The 19,496-nt window shown below is 37.6% G+C and overlaps 1 protein-coding gene across 3 annotated transcripts in view; it reads left to right on the top strand.

Annotated features, from left to right (window-relative positions):
• zbtb20 (zinc finger and BTB domain containing 20) overlaps nt 1-19,496 on the top strand; it is a 78,531-nt gene that overhangs the window by 51,534 nt on the left and 7,501 nt on the right. For all 3 annotated transcript variants that reach the window (XM_048189717.1, XM_048189718.1, XM_048189719.1), the window contains exon 3: nt 11,796-13,361. In XM_048189717.1, coding sequence (XP_048045674.1) covers nt 11,816-13,361 — 1,546 coding nt within the window. In that variant the 5' untranslated portion in view covers nt 11,796-11,815. The remainder of the gene's footprint in view (nt 1-11,795; nt 13,362-19,496) is intronic.

The following is a 19,496-nucleotide window of genomic DNA, read 5'->3' as shown; positions in this document are numbered from 1 at the left end:
CCACATAATTATTTAATTTAAAGGCCCGCTGAAGTGTCTTGGAACGTGCAACATTATTCAATGTGTTGACGTAATTTCAACTGAAACAGGAAGACAGGGCTATGTATCGAACAGCCCCGCCCCTTTTTTAAAATAGCCAATAGCATTCCGTTTATATCACAGCTCGGCCAGAACCGTTAAACTCAATAAAACCTCTGTTTCCTTCTAATCTCTAACCGTTTATCCTCCTAATCTCCTCTATATCACTTTAAAATACAGCATTCTGTGCAGAATTTAAAATGGGTCCGATACCTTTTGTAGTCTGAGCCGACTCGCGGATATGATCCGCTCGGTGCTCTCATGTCCCTGGGCCAGAGCAGAGCAGCTGCGGCGGTTCACGTTATATTAATGTGAAAACGGACTTCATTCGCGTTAAAGGAAAGCATATTTAGACTGTCTGAATCATTCCCTATCCCCTATATAGTGCACTATGTGCCATTCACCATGTAGAAACTAGTTAAATGTGTGAACAAATGACCGATTTCAGACGCAGCTTCAGTGTCCGTATATAGTGTAGGAGGGGGCGGGACTTCGGATTCTAGAGAGCATTTGATTGGACAGTAGATCCAATCAAATGCTGATGCCATGAAAATCCGTGATCTATTTTAGCGGAAGTGTGAGACTGTAAGTTTTGAATGCTTATATCTCCTAAATGCAAATTTTGTCATTGGTTTGGAACACACCAGCTTATTCATGACATTAAGGCTAACATATTCACACTGAAAGCTAAAAAACTTTTGATTTCAGGGGGACTTTAATATCATTTCTTTAAAGTAAAACATTTAATTTGAAAAGATTACAAAGTGCACTTTTTAAAAGTGTTTCGAGAAACTTAGGTCATTAATGTGCTCTCTTAATTAATATTATATTATCTGCAAGTTGACTTTTTAAATATACTGTTAAGCTATGAAGTACACTACAAGTGCATTTTCAATACAATTCAAATGGTACACTTCTTATGCACTTACAATGGCCATCGTGTGCACGTGATCATGAAGTCCACTAGACCCTAGGCTGTCTTATGTGTCATTTTAGGTTTCAGAAGGGTGCTCGTGAGCGCTCCCTTAGCGGTCAATATGATGCACGTTTTTGCCGAGCGAGCTCCGCAGCAGACTTCTTCCAGACAGTCAAAACAGCATTATGTCTCAAAAGAAAAACCCTGAGTGTTTAGGGTGCCATTTGGGACAGGACCACAGTTAAGTGCACTTCTTTTTCACAAGGGATCCTGTAGCAATGTCCTATGCTATGAACTACCCAAAACATATAGGAACCTCATAGCAATGCACTACAACCAATCAGATTACTTTAGCAACTGCATAGTAACACCCACAGCACCCTAAGGGGCCGTTCACACAGAACAGGGTCTTCCAGGGTCTTGCTTCCTACCATGAGAACCTCTTAGCTAGATGTTACACACACACGCACGTTGTGTTTCCATGTTTTGTTTGGGGACTTTTCATTGACATAATTATTTTTATATGCACAAACATTCTATCCCCTAACCCTAATCCTACCCATCACAGAAAACTTTCTGCACTTTAACATTTCATAAATCATTTAATATGATTTAGAAGCTGTTTTCCTTATGAGAACCAAAAAGTGTGTCCACAAGGTCAAAGATTTCTGGTATTGCCATCCTTGCAGGGACATTTTGCCCCCATAAAGTACTGTAGGGAATACCTGAACAACACACACACACACAACGGATTTTACAAAAGGTTTAAAGTTTTACAAAAACACGTCTAGACACACAAGTACATGGTGTTTATTTGTTCTCTTATACAATACTTTGCCCTGATAACCTTGATATAAATGATGCCGTTATAAATGATGCCATAAATGATGCCGTTTCCTTGCAGTTTCATCCCTTTAAGTCTCAAAGGTTGCATACTTGAAGTATGTCGTTTGCTATGAAGTCTGTTCTGCTAACCATTTAGAAAAACGCGGCACTCGAGTTAAAATCAGTTCAGCTTTTAAAAAGCATGTCTCGAGACCTTGTGTGTTTTCCCCATTCCACTGTCCACTTCTTGCGTTTTTCAAAGCAAAAACACATTCTGTGTGAACGAGCCCTAACACCTAAAATCTAAAAAGTGTTGTTAGTCTATTATTTTATTATTTTTAATTATTCATTACAGAAGACCTACACAATGATATCATATTTTGTTGCCCGTATTTGTTTCGGGGTCCAACGTAATTTTGCACTGAAAGTGCCGTGTGCTAGTTCAAATAAATCATGCTTCTGCAAGATCATCATCAGTTCCTTGACTAGCCCTTTGCTTATCTAAAGAAACACATGCATATACCAATAACAACATTTACACATTGTGCAATCCAATTCAAATGAACTATTTTGCAAGATATTGCAATCCAGTGACATGTTCACCGGTGCAAGGGTGGGGCAACCTGTCAATCACATGAGATTGACCAGTAGCAAACCACAACGATCCCACAATGCAATCAGACAAAATCAAGTATCACTCTACTTTTTTTTTTTCTTGTTCGAAAAAGCCGTTTTACATCACAATAGGCCAGCAAAGGCTTGCGACTTCTGTTTCATGCCAACTTTAAACATTACCTATTCGCATCATGCTGCAAATATAAAAATCTGGGTTATGCATGTGTTATGTAAGTGTATAAAGATATATTACAATCGTAATCAGACATTAGAAATTAATGAAATGTATTTTTTTATTATTATTATTCATTTAACACCTCTTAGCTAGACACACACACACACATTAGGGTTCCATGTTTTATGGGGACTTTTCATAGACGTAATTATTTTTATATGCACACACTGTATTTTCTATTCCCTAAACCTAATCCTACCCATCATAGAAACCTTTCTGCACTTTTGCATTTTCAAAAAAACATCAGTTAATATGATTTATAAGCTGTTTTCCTTATGAGGACCAAAAAGTGTCCACAAGGTCAAAGATTTCTGTTATTGGCATCCTTGGGACTGTAGGGAATACCTGAACGACACACACACACACAACAGATTTTACAAAAGGTTTAAAGTTTTACAGAAACATGTCTAGACACACAAGTACATAGTGTTTCTTCGTTCTCTTATACAATACTTTGTCTCGATAACCTTCAAAAATGATGTAGTTTCCTTGCAGTTTCATCCCTTTAAGGCTCAAAGGTTGCATACTTGAAGTATTTTGTTTGCTATGAATCCTAAATGAATGGTCTCTTCTGCTAACCTGTCTTTTCACATCCCTTTGCACCACACTAACATTTAAATGCTCCTGAAACCATATGAGAGGAGAAGTGGCATTTCTCTGTTTTCTTAGGAATAGTAAACACTTGCTATTTTAGAGTTTGCTATTGTAATGAGCTAAAGGGGGTAAGGCATGGTACCAAAATGACAATGCATAAAACTGAGAAGTGCTCAGAGAGGAATGCATGTGGAAAGGGGTGAGAGAAATATGACGAGGAGCAAACAGTGTGTGCTTTCAACTTTCGTTAAGCGTGTTTCTGTAAGATGACGTTTTGCAAAGGGAACTAATATCACTAGTGTCCACAGAAATTACGATCGATTTTCAAAAGTGTTTAAAAACTCTTCTGAGCATTTTTAGGAGTTTCAAAGCCTTGTGTTGAAAAAGGGCGCAGCACCTCATAGAAAGTAGACATTTTGTGTTCTCTCCAAAAGTGTTTGTATAGACAGTCGAGAGCTTTCAAATTCATTGAATTTCAAATTGCTTTCATTGAATGAATAATGATCCCGTGGACCCATCATAGCTTGATTGATTTGATTTACTTATTTTTTGATTTCATATGTAACGCAAAAGCGAAACACATGCTGCATGTGCAGACGAGTGCTGGCTAGTTCACACACCGCACACTAGCTCAAGACCGCCCTCTGTCTGTGAAAAGAAAAGCTTTTTTAGGTCACTGTTTTCCAGCCACTCCACTTTTCATAAATAATGTCTCCAGTGTGCTAATTTGTGATAGTTTAATGCTGTTTGGTAGGATTTACTCAAATGCCCTGGCAGCGCCACCTGTTATGTTGTAAAGAGCGACATTGATTATTCAGTGTGTTTTTCAAGCTTGTTTCTATTAGGATAAAGCAGGGGTTTTCAAACATGTCCTGGAGGACCCCAAGCACTGCTCATTTTGGCTGTGTTCAAAATCACATACTCTCTTGAGTAGCTACTTATTTTGAATAAGTAATTTCTTCATGACCTCTAAAAAGGTACGTTCTATATGGTATGAGAGCGTGTAGTATGAATGTAATCTGGATTTGCCATGTTTTCATTATCATGTGACCTACCAGCGTCGGTTGCGTCACATCACCGCCATTCACAAATCCTCTCCCGTGGCCTCATGGGATAGTAAAGTGTCCATCATATGCGCACTTCAGAATTGTGCCGGAAGTATTTAATCCGGGTGCTTTTCCCCTAGTCTTTTATGAGTACTGTGAATTCAGACATACTTCTTTTGTCACATACTGTTTTTCACCTACTATATAGTAGGGAAGTATGCGATTTCAGATGCAGCCAAACGGTGGCTCCCTCATCTAGTATACCTGATTCAACTTATCAGCTCATTAGTAGAGACTGCAAGACCTGAAGTGGGTGTGTCAGAGACATAGGGTGTGCCCCCTATACCCTTGAATAGGCCACTATTTGAAGGGACATCCATTCGTAGTGGTGTCCACAGTGGACGTTATGGAGTGTACTCATTTAATCCCGTAATGCACCGCAATAACGAGTGTACAACTCGGCTAGAGAATACCCATAATGCACTGTGAGGGTCGCAAACCACTGGTCCAATGTGCCTACAGCGTAATATCATACAGGTATAAATTCCTTTTTAATTGATTATAAAATTGTTTAATTAAGGTTTATACATAGTTTCCATGAGAGAGTTCTAGATAAATGTTTTCTTTACTACTAAGTTTCAAATGATTATTAAACAGCAAGCACAAACTATGAAAAGCGGCAGCCCTTCCAGCGCACTCAGTGTCTGAATTCGTGCACTCGTTTTCTTTCACTCCTTCAAGTGGACTATAGTAGTGGACTAATATAGAGAATAATAGTGTATAGGGGGTGATTTTGAACACAGCGATAGGGTGCTTCTCATGTCTTATTTCTGCATCCTGAAACGATGTGCGTTCTGGTGCATTGTTGGCGTGTTGCTATTTTGAGGCAACTGTAATAGACTGCGCCATTGACCAACTGAAACCTGGTCTAAAGTCGATGCCGCAATATTTGTTTTGTTATTTAAAGAGCGTGTTAGTAATAAGCCCCTATATGCGGGTGCACAAATGTGCGTACACTCTGCTTATTACATACACAGAGACGCGCGGCACCACACAAACATGCTAAATATTTAAAATAAAAGGATTACGTTGTAAAAGATTATTATTGTGTGCATAAAGATAAAAATGCTTTGGTGGAATCCGGCTTGTCCAGTAGATGGTCTGCTCACACGCTTTAACCTCGCGTAGAGCAGATCCGTTTCCTCGCTAGGGAAGCGTTCGGTTTTTCTGCTTGCAAATTCCGCCATGTACATAGCGAATCCGCCATGGCGTGAGCGCAGCTGGCTTTTAAAGGGAATGAGAGATGGTTGGTTTATTGCACATAAACTCACTAGGTACAACCCTTTTAGACCATGTGCCGGGTGCGCACCTGCGCCTTGTGCTTTAGACCATGCGCTTAGATTTTTAAAAATAGGGCTCTTAGTGTCAGTACTACATTAAACTACTATATATACAATGTTGAATATAATGTATAATAATGCAACGGGGGAATATTTGTGGGTCCTGACAATGCCAAATGTCTTATGTTACCAGTAAAAAGTGGCCTACATTATTTTAAATATATCTAGTCAGTGACAGAGTGCAAACATATTAATCTAAAATAATTCTGTGTTTCAGCATTAGAATCATGAATATTTTTATTCTGGTGTCACCATTGTCCTGTGCATTACCAGCACCAAGACTATTCATTTTCACCCCCGATGTGATACCAAATTTAGTGTTTTAATCAACAGTACATTTTTTGTTATCCTTTTACCATATGTCTTGGAGTATCGCAATAATATCGTGAGTTCGGTATCATGATATCTTTTGAATCGTGACATAAGGGTATTGTTACACCCCTACTCGAGTGTCACTTAAAAGTGTCATCAGCTGCACTCCTGGGATCTAGATCTTATGGAAGCCAGGAAAACTGGCCCACATGACCCACATGACCCACATGACTATGCTATGGAAAACTTTGAAGGTCGCACATACAGTACTGTATGCTATGCTGTTTATCTTATCTCATTTCACAGAATAGTACATGGCGAAGAAAACATTCATCAGTCACTGTATGGTACAATCATTAATCAAACTGCTCTGTTCTGTGTACATGTACACTTTCTTGATAAATAGGATTACATTTTCTTTTTTAAATAGACTAGTTGGCAACATGCTATGGTAAACAAATGGGATGGGTTAAACCCTGGGAATGACCCAGATGCAGGCTTATTGGGTAATAGGTGATAACAGAAATGGTATAAGAAAGAGAACTTGTAAGTTTGTAATGGGATAGTCAGATGATCAGCTGGCATCTCGGCTTTGTTTTTTGGTCCAATATAGTCTTTTGGTATCTGGAACTTCTTGACTTCGAGATATTTTTTTGCTTAGAGGGAAAAGACTTCATTATTCCACTCGTTACTCGCCTCCTCGCAGTGCAATTAGAGAATTGAGATCTCCTTCAAGATGACTGACTTTGATTGGTTTCCGGGTCACAGGCTGGAGGAGCGAGGAAACGAGGAAGCTTCAATTTTAATATTGAGAAGCACCCATTACAAAATGTCCAGGACAGGCTTGAAAACTCCTGTGCTAAAGATTAAAGTACATGTTTATAATTTAATATCATTTCATGACATGTAAATAAAATGTGTATCTTTAAGTCTAATATGTGAGAATTGGATATAGATTTGAAAATTAGGCATTGTGGAATTATACGTTTTAGTGGCTAAAGTCCCATTCACACCAACGATAACTATAATGATAACAATAAAGATATATTTCTAAAAATCATTGTGAATATAAAAGAATAGCAGAGTCCACACCACATCTATAACGATAACAACACAGAAAAACAATGTAGATGGAATCAATTTTTTTTTTCCAGTTGACGAACGATAAAAACACTGACAGCCAATCAGAATCCATCCTGCATTAGAGAGCTTGAGCATTTAAAGCAGCAAATAAAAAATAAAAAAACTGCACACTTAGAATAAACAATGATATCGTCAGCTGGTGCGGACGCTAATATAGTTAACATTATAGTTATGGTTCTTGGTGTGAGCGGGCCTTAACAGTTGTGAATTGCCTTTAATTTTCTGTCTTTAGTTTGTCATTATATTTTGTTTTCAGCATTGGATTATGGAATTTTTGACTTAGATATGAATAGTTGACAAATAACATAGACGTCACCTTTTTTCAATATTAACATTTTATGTAAGGGATAGTGTGAAGATCTTTCATTTGCCTTCATTAGTTCATTAAATGGTTTTGTTGTGTGACAATACTAAAAGTACAAATATAATAATTCAATAATTCCATGCACTATATTAATATTACGTATGAAATTGCATGCATAATTTATACAAACAATTAGAAAAATGCTGTTTAATATAATTTATAGCTAGAGTATAGCATGCCACACTGCTGGTATTAAAGGATTTAGAGGATTTACTCACCCCCATGTCATCCAAGATGTTCATGTCTTTCTTTCTTCAGTCGAAAAGAAATTAAGGTTTTTGATGAAAACATTCCAGGATTCCCCTTATAGTGGACTTCAATGGACTCCAAACGGTTGAAGGTCAAAATTGCAGTTTCAGTGCAGCTTCAAAGGGCTTTAAACGATACCAGATGAGGAATAAGGGTCTTATCTTGCGAAACGATCGGTCATTTTCGGAAAAAATGTAAATGTATATGCTTTATATAAACAAATGATCGCCTTCCAAGTGGTTCCACCAAAACCGCACTTTCGTATTCTTCAAAAAGCTTGCGCTGTATGTCCTACGCCTTCCCTATGCTACTTACGGAAAAAATATAACTGGCGCTGCATTCGTTCCATAAGTAGAATAGGAAAGGCGTAGGACATACAGCGTAAGCTTTTTGAAGAATATGAAAGTGGAACCACTTGGAAGGCATCATTTGTTTATATAAAGCATATACATTTACATTTTTTTTGAAAATGACCGATCGTTTCACTAGATAAGACCCTTATTCCTCATCTGGTATCATTTAAAGCCCTTTGAAGCTGCACTGAAACTGCAATTTTGACCTTCAACTGTTTGGAGGCCATTGAAGTCCACTATAAGGAGAAAAATCCTGGAATGTTTTCATCAAAAACCTTCATTTCTTTTCGACTGAAGAAAGAAAAACATGAACATCTTGGATGACATGGGGGTGAGTAAATTATCAGGAAAATTTTATTTGAAAGTGAACTAATCCTTTAAGTTATTTTGATACATTGTTTCCATTTGCTAGTCTCTTAAATGCTGCATCCATGCATATAAGTAAATATTTAAAGGGATAGTTCACTCAAAATGAACATTTAGAGCATTGCATTGTGGGATATGATATTCTCTGCAGTGTTTGCAGGAATGTTTGGAATGGAATACTAGATTACTGAATACTGATCACTATAGGCCTTATGCGCCAGAGAAACAAGCGTACTGCCATCTTTAGAGTAGTGTCTTTGAACTTGCGTTTTGTGGTAGCTCTGTATATTTCTATTGCATCACTGTCAAAGAATAATTAGCTGGTGAAGTGGATTTACTTCTTGTAGAGTTGATGAAAGCTAACGTGAGCATTGTAATGTTTAAAGCAGATGTCATAACAAATGTCAGTAGACCCATAAGATTTTAAAACGAGCAGGTTCATTCATAAATATGTAAGATCGCTGTGGAAATACAAACTGGAAGACAAAAGACAACGAGTACAGCGGTTAAAAGGGGTGGGGCTACATAAGGTCTATACACTCTATATCACTTAGTTCTAAATAGAGCAAGTTAAAAAGTAGGTATTCCTCAATAAATGTTTCAAACAGTAGTATGCTACTTGATAATCACATGATCTTGACAGATGACCTCATTAAATTAAAATTTTGCATTATAAATCCATATGTGTGGGATATAGTATTCCATACGGCAAGCTTTGGTACTGCTCATTTTGACAAACTCTTCATGGTATTTTATCTTACAGGATATGTTCACTATATTGTAACGGAGGTTTCAGCCCTGCACCTTGAGTTTAGCTCCAGGTTGTTTCAACATAAAAAAGATATTTTGCTAGCCTACATAAAATAATCACATGTAAATGTACTACCACACTTCTCTTACTATTGGTTAAAAGTCAAAAATACCTGCAAAAGTTGTTGGAAAAGCTCTAGCATCATTTGCATGTCACATTTTTTTTTTGCAATGAAATTCATAGCTGACATTGTAAGTGCAGCTTACAGTACATATTTTTTCCGAAAATGAAAGGAAAAAAAACGTGATTGATTTGGTTTCTCTTACTACTGCTGCAGTGTATAGTACTGGGGTGTACAGTAGTGTAGCGCTTAAATAAATTCTTAGAATTTCTGACATTTTTCACAGCACATCAACAGGACGTTGTTCTAAAATCACAGAGACAAAGTGATACTCTCTGCAGTTTGCTACATTCTAGCAAACAACATCCCATGACCATTTTGTCCATAAGATAGAAACAGAAAATGAATGCACATTCTACAGAAAACATGACAATGAACAAAAGCAATTAAAGGCCATACACATTCCATAAGATCCTGCCAGATTGAATCACATGTCTGTGGTTATCAATGGTTTATTTATTGGTCATAATCAAGGCAATTAAAGTACAGACCTAAAGCAATGTCGATCTCTATCTATGCATTGCACAGCCTATCCTTCTCCTATCTTTGTGGAAAATTCCAGGGACACTCTTTCTGTTATCTATTATATCATCATATATCTAGTATTTCTATTATTTTGTGTTTTTTGTGTTTTCATTATATTAAATAGATTTTCAGAGAAGGGTATAGCTGCAGCCTGGAGATCTCCAAATGGGGGCGTGGCCTCCTCCCATTGACAGACAGGCACAGGACATGCATGTGTGATTTTTTTTTTTTTTTCTCCCCCAATCCAGTTCAGGGCAAACTCCACCCCACAGCCGATTCTAAAGATTTTATAGGTCATGTAGACCATCAGTCACAGTGCTGATTTCCTACAATGCTATGCTACAACAAATTCTAACCACTAAACCTACCCTACTTCCTTAACCAACAACCAATTTGGGTTGTTTTCAACCCACGGGCTGGGTAAATATAGGACAGAACACATGTTGGGTTAATATTAGACAGCAAATTGGGTTGTTTATTTAACCCAGCATAATGGGTTGATTCATTTTTACTATAATACTAGCTTTTTTTATTCAATACATAAATTAATGTTTACTGATTAACTTAAATCCTCTAAACTTTTTTTAAATACTTCACACAACCACTGGTTAGCATAATTCATTTATTTACAAATTATCCTATTTTATAGTACAACGTATTTTATAGTGTTTTTAATACATATTGCCCACACTTAAGCTCTTTTAACAAATATTTTAAGTAAAAATTAAACATTTAGAAGTAATTCAAGTGTAATCGACCGGTCTCTGTTGTCCTGTTTCCATCCGTAAAGGCGCTGGATCTCGTGCCGGAGATGGCTCGTGTTCGGCGGGGGAACTGCTAACTTCAGACCGCCGTCCTGTGTTTCACTCGTAAATGAAAAATGATGTGACGGACTCCATAACCTGTCCATAAATAATCAGTGTACAATTCTGAGAATATATTTTAACATCTTAAGTATTTATATTCTGTATCATTTTGAATAAAATCATACATTTTTACGGAAGGCATCAGGCGTTTCCATCACGCAAAAAAGACCGACACGAGTCGCGACACTCATTTAGGTGTCTCATATCACGCCCCTGTATGTTGCTTTGCATAAAATTAAACAATATACAGAACAATAACAAATTTTTAGTTAAAATAGACATGCACCAATTTGACAGAGCTGCACTGCTCTCTCCTGAAGAGGTCGCAAAAAGCCCACGATAAATAACTCAACCCCTGGGTTGTTATATCTGATCCAGGATCTGGGTAACACAAAAACTACCCAAACACTGGGTTAGTACATCTGACAAATGTAAATCAATGACAAATGGGTGATGCCAGAGCCAATAGCGAAAGTCTGTGCACTTGGAGGCCCCGCCCCCTTTTGGAGGTTCTGCCCACTTTTGGAGTTCACGCCCTATTTTGGAGATCTCCGGAGATTTTCCACTTTAATCTTAACCTCTCTAAACAGGTCCTTCAGGTTGAAAAAGCACAATTCAACATCATTGATCTAGAGAAAGTTTTCAGCATTTGATGTGATTTTAGTTTTGAGTATTTAATTTTTGTACAAATACTGTAGGAATCGATTTTGAACATACAATGACACCAACACACTGTGCATCCACAAAAATGACTTTAGCATCAATTGGTTAAAAGTCAAAAATAGCTGTAAAAGTAATTTCTTTATATATATATATATATATATTTTTTTTTTTTTTTTTTTTTTTTTTTTTTTTTTTGCAGTGAAATTCATACATTTAGCTTACAGCAGCTGGCATTTTAAGTGCAGTTGACAGTTCATATTTCTGAAAAAAAATCACGTAATCATTTCTGTTTGTGTTTGTGTCTGCCACACAGGTGACATCAGGTGCAAGGGGATGACCGAACGCATTCACCACATTAATCTCCACAACTTTAGCAATTCTGTACTTGAGACCCTCAATGAGCAGCGAAACCGCGGGCACTTCTGTGACGTGACTGTTCGGATCCATGGTAGCATGCTGCGAGCTCACCGTTGTGTGCTGGCTGCAGGCAGCCCCTTCTTTCAGGACAAGCTGCTCCTGGGCTACAGTGACATCGAGATCCCCTCTGTGGTTTCTGTACAGTCCGTCCAGAAACTGATTGACTTCATGTACAGCGGCGTGCTGCGGGTCTCCCAGTCCGAGGCCCTGCAGATCCTCACAGCTGCCAGCATACTTCAGATCAAGACCGTTATCGACGAGTGCACCCGCATTGTTTCACAGAATGTTGGCATTGCTGGATCTGGCAGCTTTTCCGTCGTCCCAGGTGACTCGGGGCAGGAGACACCACGGGGAACTCCCGAGTCTGGCACGTCCGGTCCCAGTAGTGATGCCGAATCAGGCTACATGCAAACATCTCACCAGAGCCTTGACCGCGTTTATTCCTCGCTTTATTCCAGCTGTCCTGGGTTGGGCCTGCAAAACGGTACCCGTGGAAATCGCTCCCACTACCCCAGTTCTGCGGTGACCGCCAGCTACGACTCACCCCTTCAACTACAGCAGAAGGAGGGAGGGCAGGACCCTGCCTGGATCACACGCATCCACGAGCGTTCGCAACAGATGGAGCGCTTCCTGGCCACGTCGGAGACTACACACTGCCGTAAACAGCCTCGTCCCGTGAGGCTCCACACAGGTGATATTCACATCAAGCAGGAGCAAGGGGACGAGTACAACTGCTACGGGCTTGAGGACTGTCGTGACGACAGCGAGCAGCTGGAGTGCATCGAAAGCGAGCCCAAAGGCGAGAGCTTCGACTCTGGCGTCAGCTCTTCCATCGGCACGGAAACCGATTCTGTCGAACAGCCTTTCCTGTCCGGGTTCGCTCGAGACAATTGTCCGAATAAAGGCCAGCAAGGTGAGCGCGGAACCCCGGTGCAGATCGAGGTCAACGATTCATCTCCCGAGCAGACCCAAGAGTCGGTCGAAGATGGTAGTGGAAACGGTCCTTCTCAAGAGAGCGGTGAGCTTGGAATCCATCAGCCGCCTCAAGCCAACCTAGCAACACCCCAGTCCATGCCAGGCGGGCCATACCTGCGGCCAGGTGAGCCACTTACCAGCAACCTGCGCATGCCCCTCACCTTGACCAGCAACACCCAGGTAATGGGAACCGCAGGCAACACGTACTTGCCTACGCTCTTTGCAACCCAGTCAGCCAGCGACAACAAGCCTTTCCTCTTCAGTCTGCCCCAGTCCATTGGGAGTCAGCAGCCCCAATTTGTGGCAGTGCCCTCTCCGAACATGCCTCCATTCCCCAGTGGACTGACGGTGCCACCCGGTGGAAGTCAACAGCAAGGTGGTGCGGCAGTGGGACAGCATGGGGAAAAGAAGCCCTACGCATGCACTCTTTGTTGTAAAACCTTTACTGCCAAACAAAACTACGTCAAACACATGTTTGTGCACACAGGTGAGTACCCTTGACTTTCATCTCTGTATAATGCATGTGCTGTGTGTAGTTAAGTTTTATCCAATTATATCTATGAGCTTTTTAAATTGCTTTTACGGAAAAGCTAGTCTGAAACAATTAAGGTAAGCTTTTGATTCTAGATGGATAATTGGCAGCAATTATTAATTTCACTGTGAATCATCCTTGCTGACTGTTCTCTGTGGGTTAGGTATTATATTATAAGCAACCCAGTTTAACTGGCATTTGTTAGGACCTCAGAAATATTGATATGATTCTTCATTTGTTGGGCTTACAGACACAGCTCAATAGAAGCAGAATATGAAAAGAAATGAGGCGGTGTATTGTTCAAGCCTGAAGGAAGGAGTCCCTGTGTCATGTCGTGGGTGCACCCCTACTTACAAATTGAATAGTCAGTGCATAGCTTTAAGGTAGCAAGGTATAACAAATGTGCTGAGTTCCTTTCTCCTCACTTTGGAAACCGCAAGTGGGACTTTTGCTGTTATAAAATGCATACGGTACAAGTGGTCGTGTGAGTGACTAGCCACTTAAACCTAAGAGCAAAAGCTCTTAACACATATCAGCAGCCTATTAACTATAATTTAACAGTTATTAAGCAAATGCTTTATTATGTTCTGTACGTACCCTCTTGAGGCATGACAAGCCATGAGACCAATATGATTTTTTTATCTTGAATGCCAAAAGGCCTTTCTTGTGTATACTTAAAAAATTACGATAACTGCCATGGTCTATAATTAAAGTTTTTACTTGATGAACTTGGGCCTCATTGGTCGACACGGGATCGCCATGAGTCTCCATGAGAAACATCCTTAATAGCCGTTTTCCCTTAGGCAAAGTCTAAGCTTTACACAGAATACACTCAAGCTATTTGCCAGAATATGCTCAAGCTATGTGCCAAACGCATTCAGGTTTTGTCATTGTAAGTGTGTATATATATTATATATACACACACATGTATATGTAGGTGTGATATTTTCTCAGAAAAAGTCTGCACCAATGTTTTGACTTGCCACAGAATCATTTACATATTAAGAAGGTGCTATTTATGCAAACCAACTTTCAATACATCCTTAACTCTTTCCCTGCCAGCATTTTATTTTTAAATTGCCAGCCAGCACCAGCATCTTTGATCATATTCACTAATCTTCCACGGCCCCCATAATAATGAATACATTATGTAAACTGTCAGTATATAACAATTTATATATATAACAATTTTGTTCTAGCTTCATTCAGTTTTTTTTTATCAACACTCAAGTTCCATTTAGAACAAAAACTTTTTTTCAAAGACAAATTCTGAATTAAGATCAAAATGTAGATCGAGTTCATCGACACCCCAAAAGCTTCACAGTCCTATACTTCTTCCTGAGTTCGACATTTTTCACTTACTATATAGTAGGGAAGTATGTGATTTCAGATGTAGCCCTGCCCTGCATCCCAATGTGCATACTATATTACATCCTAAATAGTATGTGAGATTACAATATGTGTGTCCCAAAACAGTATTTTGAAAAGTGTATGCCAAAAGTCCCCGGATGGTCTACTATTTCCGGTAGATTTTTGATCCGTGCACACTATAACGACTAATATTGCCCATGACCCATAATGCTTTGGAGGAGGATTCGAGGATTCAAACACAAGTAAAAAGTACAAACATGGTGGGTGTGCGCAACCGACGGTTAAATTAGATAAAAGGGGACTGAGTGACTGATTTAACCTGATAAAAACATATTTATTTAGTGTTATATTTAATCTGAAACAACAATGTGGACTTTTATAAAGATCTGTTTAGCCATTATCCTTTAAATGCATCATTATGCAAACACATACTTCTTTTCTCTCCAATACGTCAGGAAATTAAAAAAATAAAATTTGGAGGATTTTAACTGACAAGATGATTGACAGGCCAGTTTACAGTGACAGGATGCATGTAACTATGCGACAGCGTCATAGTATGTCCCAAAGCTTGTCTATTCTTCTGCTACACACTCAAAAGTATGTACTTTTTCTTCACAAAAAGAGTGCATTCTTTAGGGTGTAGTATAAGTAGGCGAATTGGGACACAGCACTGTATAGCATATAACAGTGCTTGCTGGAAAAACTCATCAGTGTCAAGGAAGCATTCCCAGGTGAAAAAAGTACATTTCTATAATGTACTTAAAGTGCTCTATTTTTGCGCACTAATTTTGTACTTAATATACTAAAAATTCTTCTTTAGTACTTCTTAAGATAATCTTAAGAACATCTATGGGTTCAAGTGTACTATAAGTGGTATCTAAATACATTTTTAAAAACAGATATAGTATATTAAAACCACGTTTTAGTTCATATTTCATGGTGTCTCAAAATAGCACAGTTGAGTACACTTGGATGTTTTTAAGATTATCTTAAGAAGTACTAAAGAAGAATTTTTAGTATATTAAGTACAAAATTAGTGCGCGAAAATAGAGCACTTGAAGTACATTATAGAAATGTACTGTTTTTTCACCTGGGAATGCTTCCTTGACACTGATGAGTTTTTCCAGCAAGCACTGTTATATGCTATACAGTGCTGTGTCCCAATTCGCCTACTTACAGTATACTACACCCTAAAAGAATGCACAAAAATAGAGCACTTTGAGTACATTATAGAAATGTTCTTTTTTTTTCTCACCTGGGTTGTGTCATAAATGATGGAAAATCCAGTCAATGGCTGGGAAAGAGTTAAGAAACCTGAGGTTGGCAGTGAAATATGCACTTGTGATTCTAGTAACTGTTTTGGAGTTACTTCTTCTGGACAGGAGACTGATTTTGCGACCTATTCTGAACCCTTGTCTTGAGCCACACAGTTCTGAAGCAGCAGCAGAACAAATTGGTCTCGCGCAGTAAAGTACCCAGACCTCAAAAGTGCATTCAATGTGGCAATGTTAAGTTAAATAAGATAATTACATTTGAGTTGCTGTGAATTGCTGAAGTACATTACTATGCAATAATGATCTGTCTTCAGGACAAAATGGAGTCTGTGTAATCTTATATGTTTTAATCTTTATATGTTGATCCTTGACGCTGTCATCAGCACAAGAGCTTTTATCATACAGTATAGCACAAAATATATTTTACAATAACAACAGATGTTATTGCCTGTGGGCTAAAAGACTGTGATATAGCTATACTGCAGAGTTTCCAGTATTTTTAAGTGTAATAAACATTTACACCGAATTACTGTAAATGACACCATAATTTGGTGAAATTGATTTTTAATTTCAGAAAGGAACAGCAATATACATTTCATTTTTTTGCACTGTTTCTGTCATAGTTTTTCAATTTTATTGTAAATTCACTTTTCTCGTTTTCCGTTTCTTTTATGTTAAATAATGTATTTCATATGTTCTGTAAATTTAAGGCTCAGACCTACGCCAGTTTGTACCAGCAGACCAACATGCATAGTAAAATTACAACACAGTTGCAGTTATTTTTAATGAATTAGGCTATTAATGCTAACAGTGCTTTTGAATGCAATTTTCATTTAAATACCATGTAGAAATTACTGTCCTACAAGCTTAATGTGATTCCTGATGGTAATAATGACCATGAAAAATGTCTAAGCTTCCACTTTTTTCCAGTTCAGTCTAATTTAAATGAAAACATACATAGTTTGAGTCAGGGTCTATTCATTTAAAAAATATATATATATCATATATTCAAATGTAATTCATACACAATGACTTAAATACTCTTCTATGATTAACATGTTTTCAGATTTTGTTCATCAGTATCATCAAATCAATATTCATTTTGATATTTTGATATTTTTGTGAGGCAAATTACATAAGGTAGAACCACACCTAAATCAGTAACACTTGTGTAATTCATGTATAATGCAATGTACGTTATAATCCTTTTTTTCATAAATAATTGTAACCAAAGTTAAAATGCATTTGCAGATTCCTTGTTACATTTGAAAGTGTTTGTTTGTCATGTGTTTTAATGCATTATAGATAAGTGTTATAATGTGTTATACTGTGGTTACAAGTATTCATGAGACCATACAATGCATTATAAGGCACATTACAAGGCGTAATTAATGCATTAAAAATACTTTTATAATGCATTAAAGGTTTTAAGCAAAGTGTTACCTAAACACTTTATGTAACTATAGATTAGTTTCATAGACATCACTGGTGCAAAACATGATCCTGATGAGAAGAGGAACGTGTATGAAATTTCAATGTAGCTTAAACATGTTGGTTGTGCTGGGCTTTCAGATTTCAAAATTTTACATTACTGTTGCTAGGCAACCACAGCACTAATTAATTCCATAATTAAGATTAATAAATTTAGCAACATTAGTAACCTGCATGCAAAGTTTAACTTTTCAGCAAAACTTACAGATGTTTTAAAAAGAAAGAATGACAGGAATTCTCTTTTTTAAATCTGTACTTTATTTTTCAACATTTAAAATATGCACAGAGAATTTCATGTCAAATTTTGTGTGAAAAGGTTCACAAAGAGTTTGAGAGGTGTTATTAAAAATCTAAATGCAGACCTATTAGTTCTTAATAAAAGACTGAGGAACATGTATGTGTGAAATTCCAGGTCTGTAGGTCAAACAAGCTCTGAGCTTTCATAAATATAACAGACACATTGCTAAGCAAGTATCTGTTTTATACTTATTACATGTATTCATTGAAATTACCTGGTAACTTTTCACCATACGGTGACAAACAGAAGAAGAACCTGCGCAGCTTTGCTGCCTGGATCTGTAATAACATGAAAATTAGTAAAATGATGATTGTGATCCCTAGTGAAAAAAAACCTATACCGAAATGTATTTAAAATACATTTATTTCATACTAAGTATAGTACAAATACATTAACATATTTACTGACATATCGCTTGAGGCTTACAGATATAAATCTTATAATTAAAATTTATTTGGAGTATTTCTTTATACATTTCTTAATATTAAGCCCAACTGTGTTTTAATATCACTGTTAGTAAGATATTTAAAGTGTTCCTAAAGTATACTTGCAATAGTTCCACTTTAACACAATCAAATATGATATATATATATCTTTATATCTTTAGTTGGACCTCAGGATAACTAAAAAGTGCATTAAGTACAAAATTAGTTGTTCCAGTTTAGCAGACTTTAATATATCAATTTAGTATACCAAAAGTACAATTGCATATTAATTTCATAAATATGTAAGTATGTATTTGTAGTGTATTTCACATAACATAAATGTATTTCAAATAGTGCTGTCAAATCAATTAATTCCAATTAATCGCATCTAACATTAAAGTTTGTGTTTACATAATATATGTGTGTATCAGGGGCGTTTCCTCCTAGGAGGCAAGGGAGGCAGTGCCTCCTCAAAGAAATTGGATGAGAAAATAATCCATACTACAAAACTAAAACAACGCAAATATTACAAACTGTGACATTAAAAGGTGAAAAAATCTCTCGTTTTTCTAAAGTAACACTGTCCCACAGCATCACCAGCGGGTAAAGTTACAGCAGGAGTCCGCGTCTCTCTTGCCTCCCCTGAGCCCATTGAAATTTAAAGGGTTAGTTCACCCAAAAATGAAAATTCTGTCATTTATTGCTCACCCTTTTGCCGTTCCACACCCGTAAGACCTTCGTTAATCTTCGGAACACAAATTAAGATATTTTAGTTGAAATCCGATGGCTCCGTGAGGCCTCCATAGGGAGCAATGGACACTTCCTCTCTCAAGATCCATTAATGTACTAAAAACATATTTAAATCAGTTCATGTGAGTACAGTGGTTCAATATTAATATTATAAAGCGACGAGAATATTTTTGGTGCGCCAAAAAAACAAACAAAATAACGACTTATTTAGTGATGACCGATTTCAAAACACTGCTTCAGGAAGATTCGGAGCACAGATGAATCAGTGTGTCGAATCTGCTGTTCAGAGCGCCAAAGTCACGTGATTTCAGCAGTTGGCAGTTTGACACGCGATCTGAATCACGATTCGACTCACTGATTCATTTATGCTCCGAAGCTTCATGAAGCAGTGTTTTGTCGTTATTTTGTTTTTTTTTGCGCTCCAAAAATATTCTCCTCGCTTTATAATATTAATATTGAGCCACTGTACTCACATGAACCG

This window comes from Megalobrama amblycephala, linkage group LG4, assembly GCF_018812025.1.
Source record: "Megalobrama amblycephala isolate DHTTF-2021 linkage group LG4, ASM1881202v1, whole genome shotgun sequence".
NCBI lineage: Eukaryota > Metazoa > Chordata > Actinopteri > Cypriniformes > Xenocyprididae > Megalobrama > Megalobrama amblycephala.
This window is presented reverse-complemented; position numbering and strand designations above follow the sequence as displayed.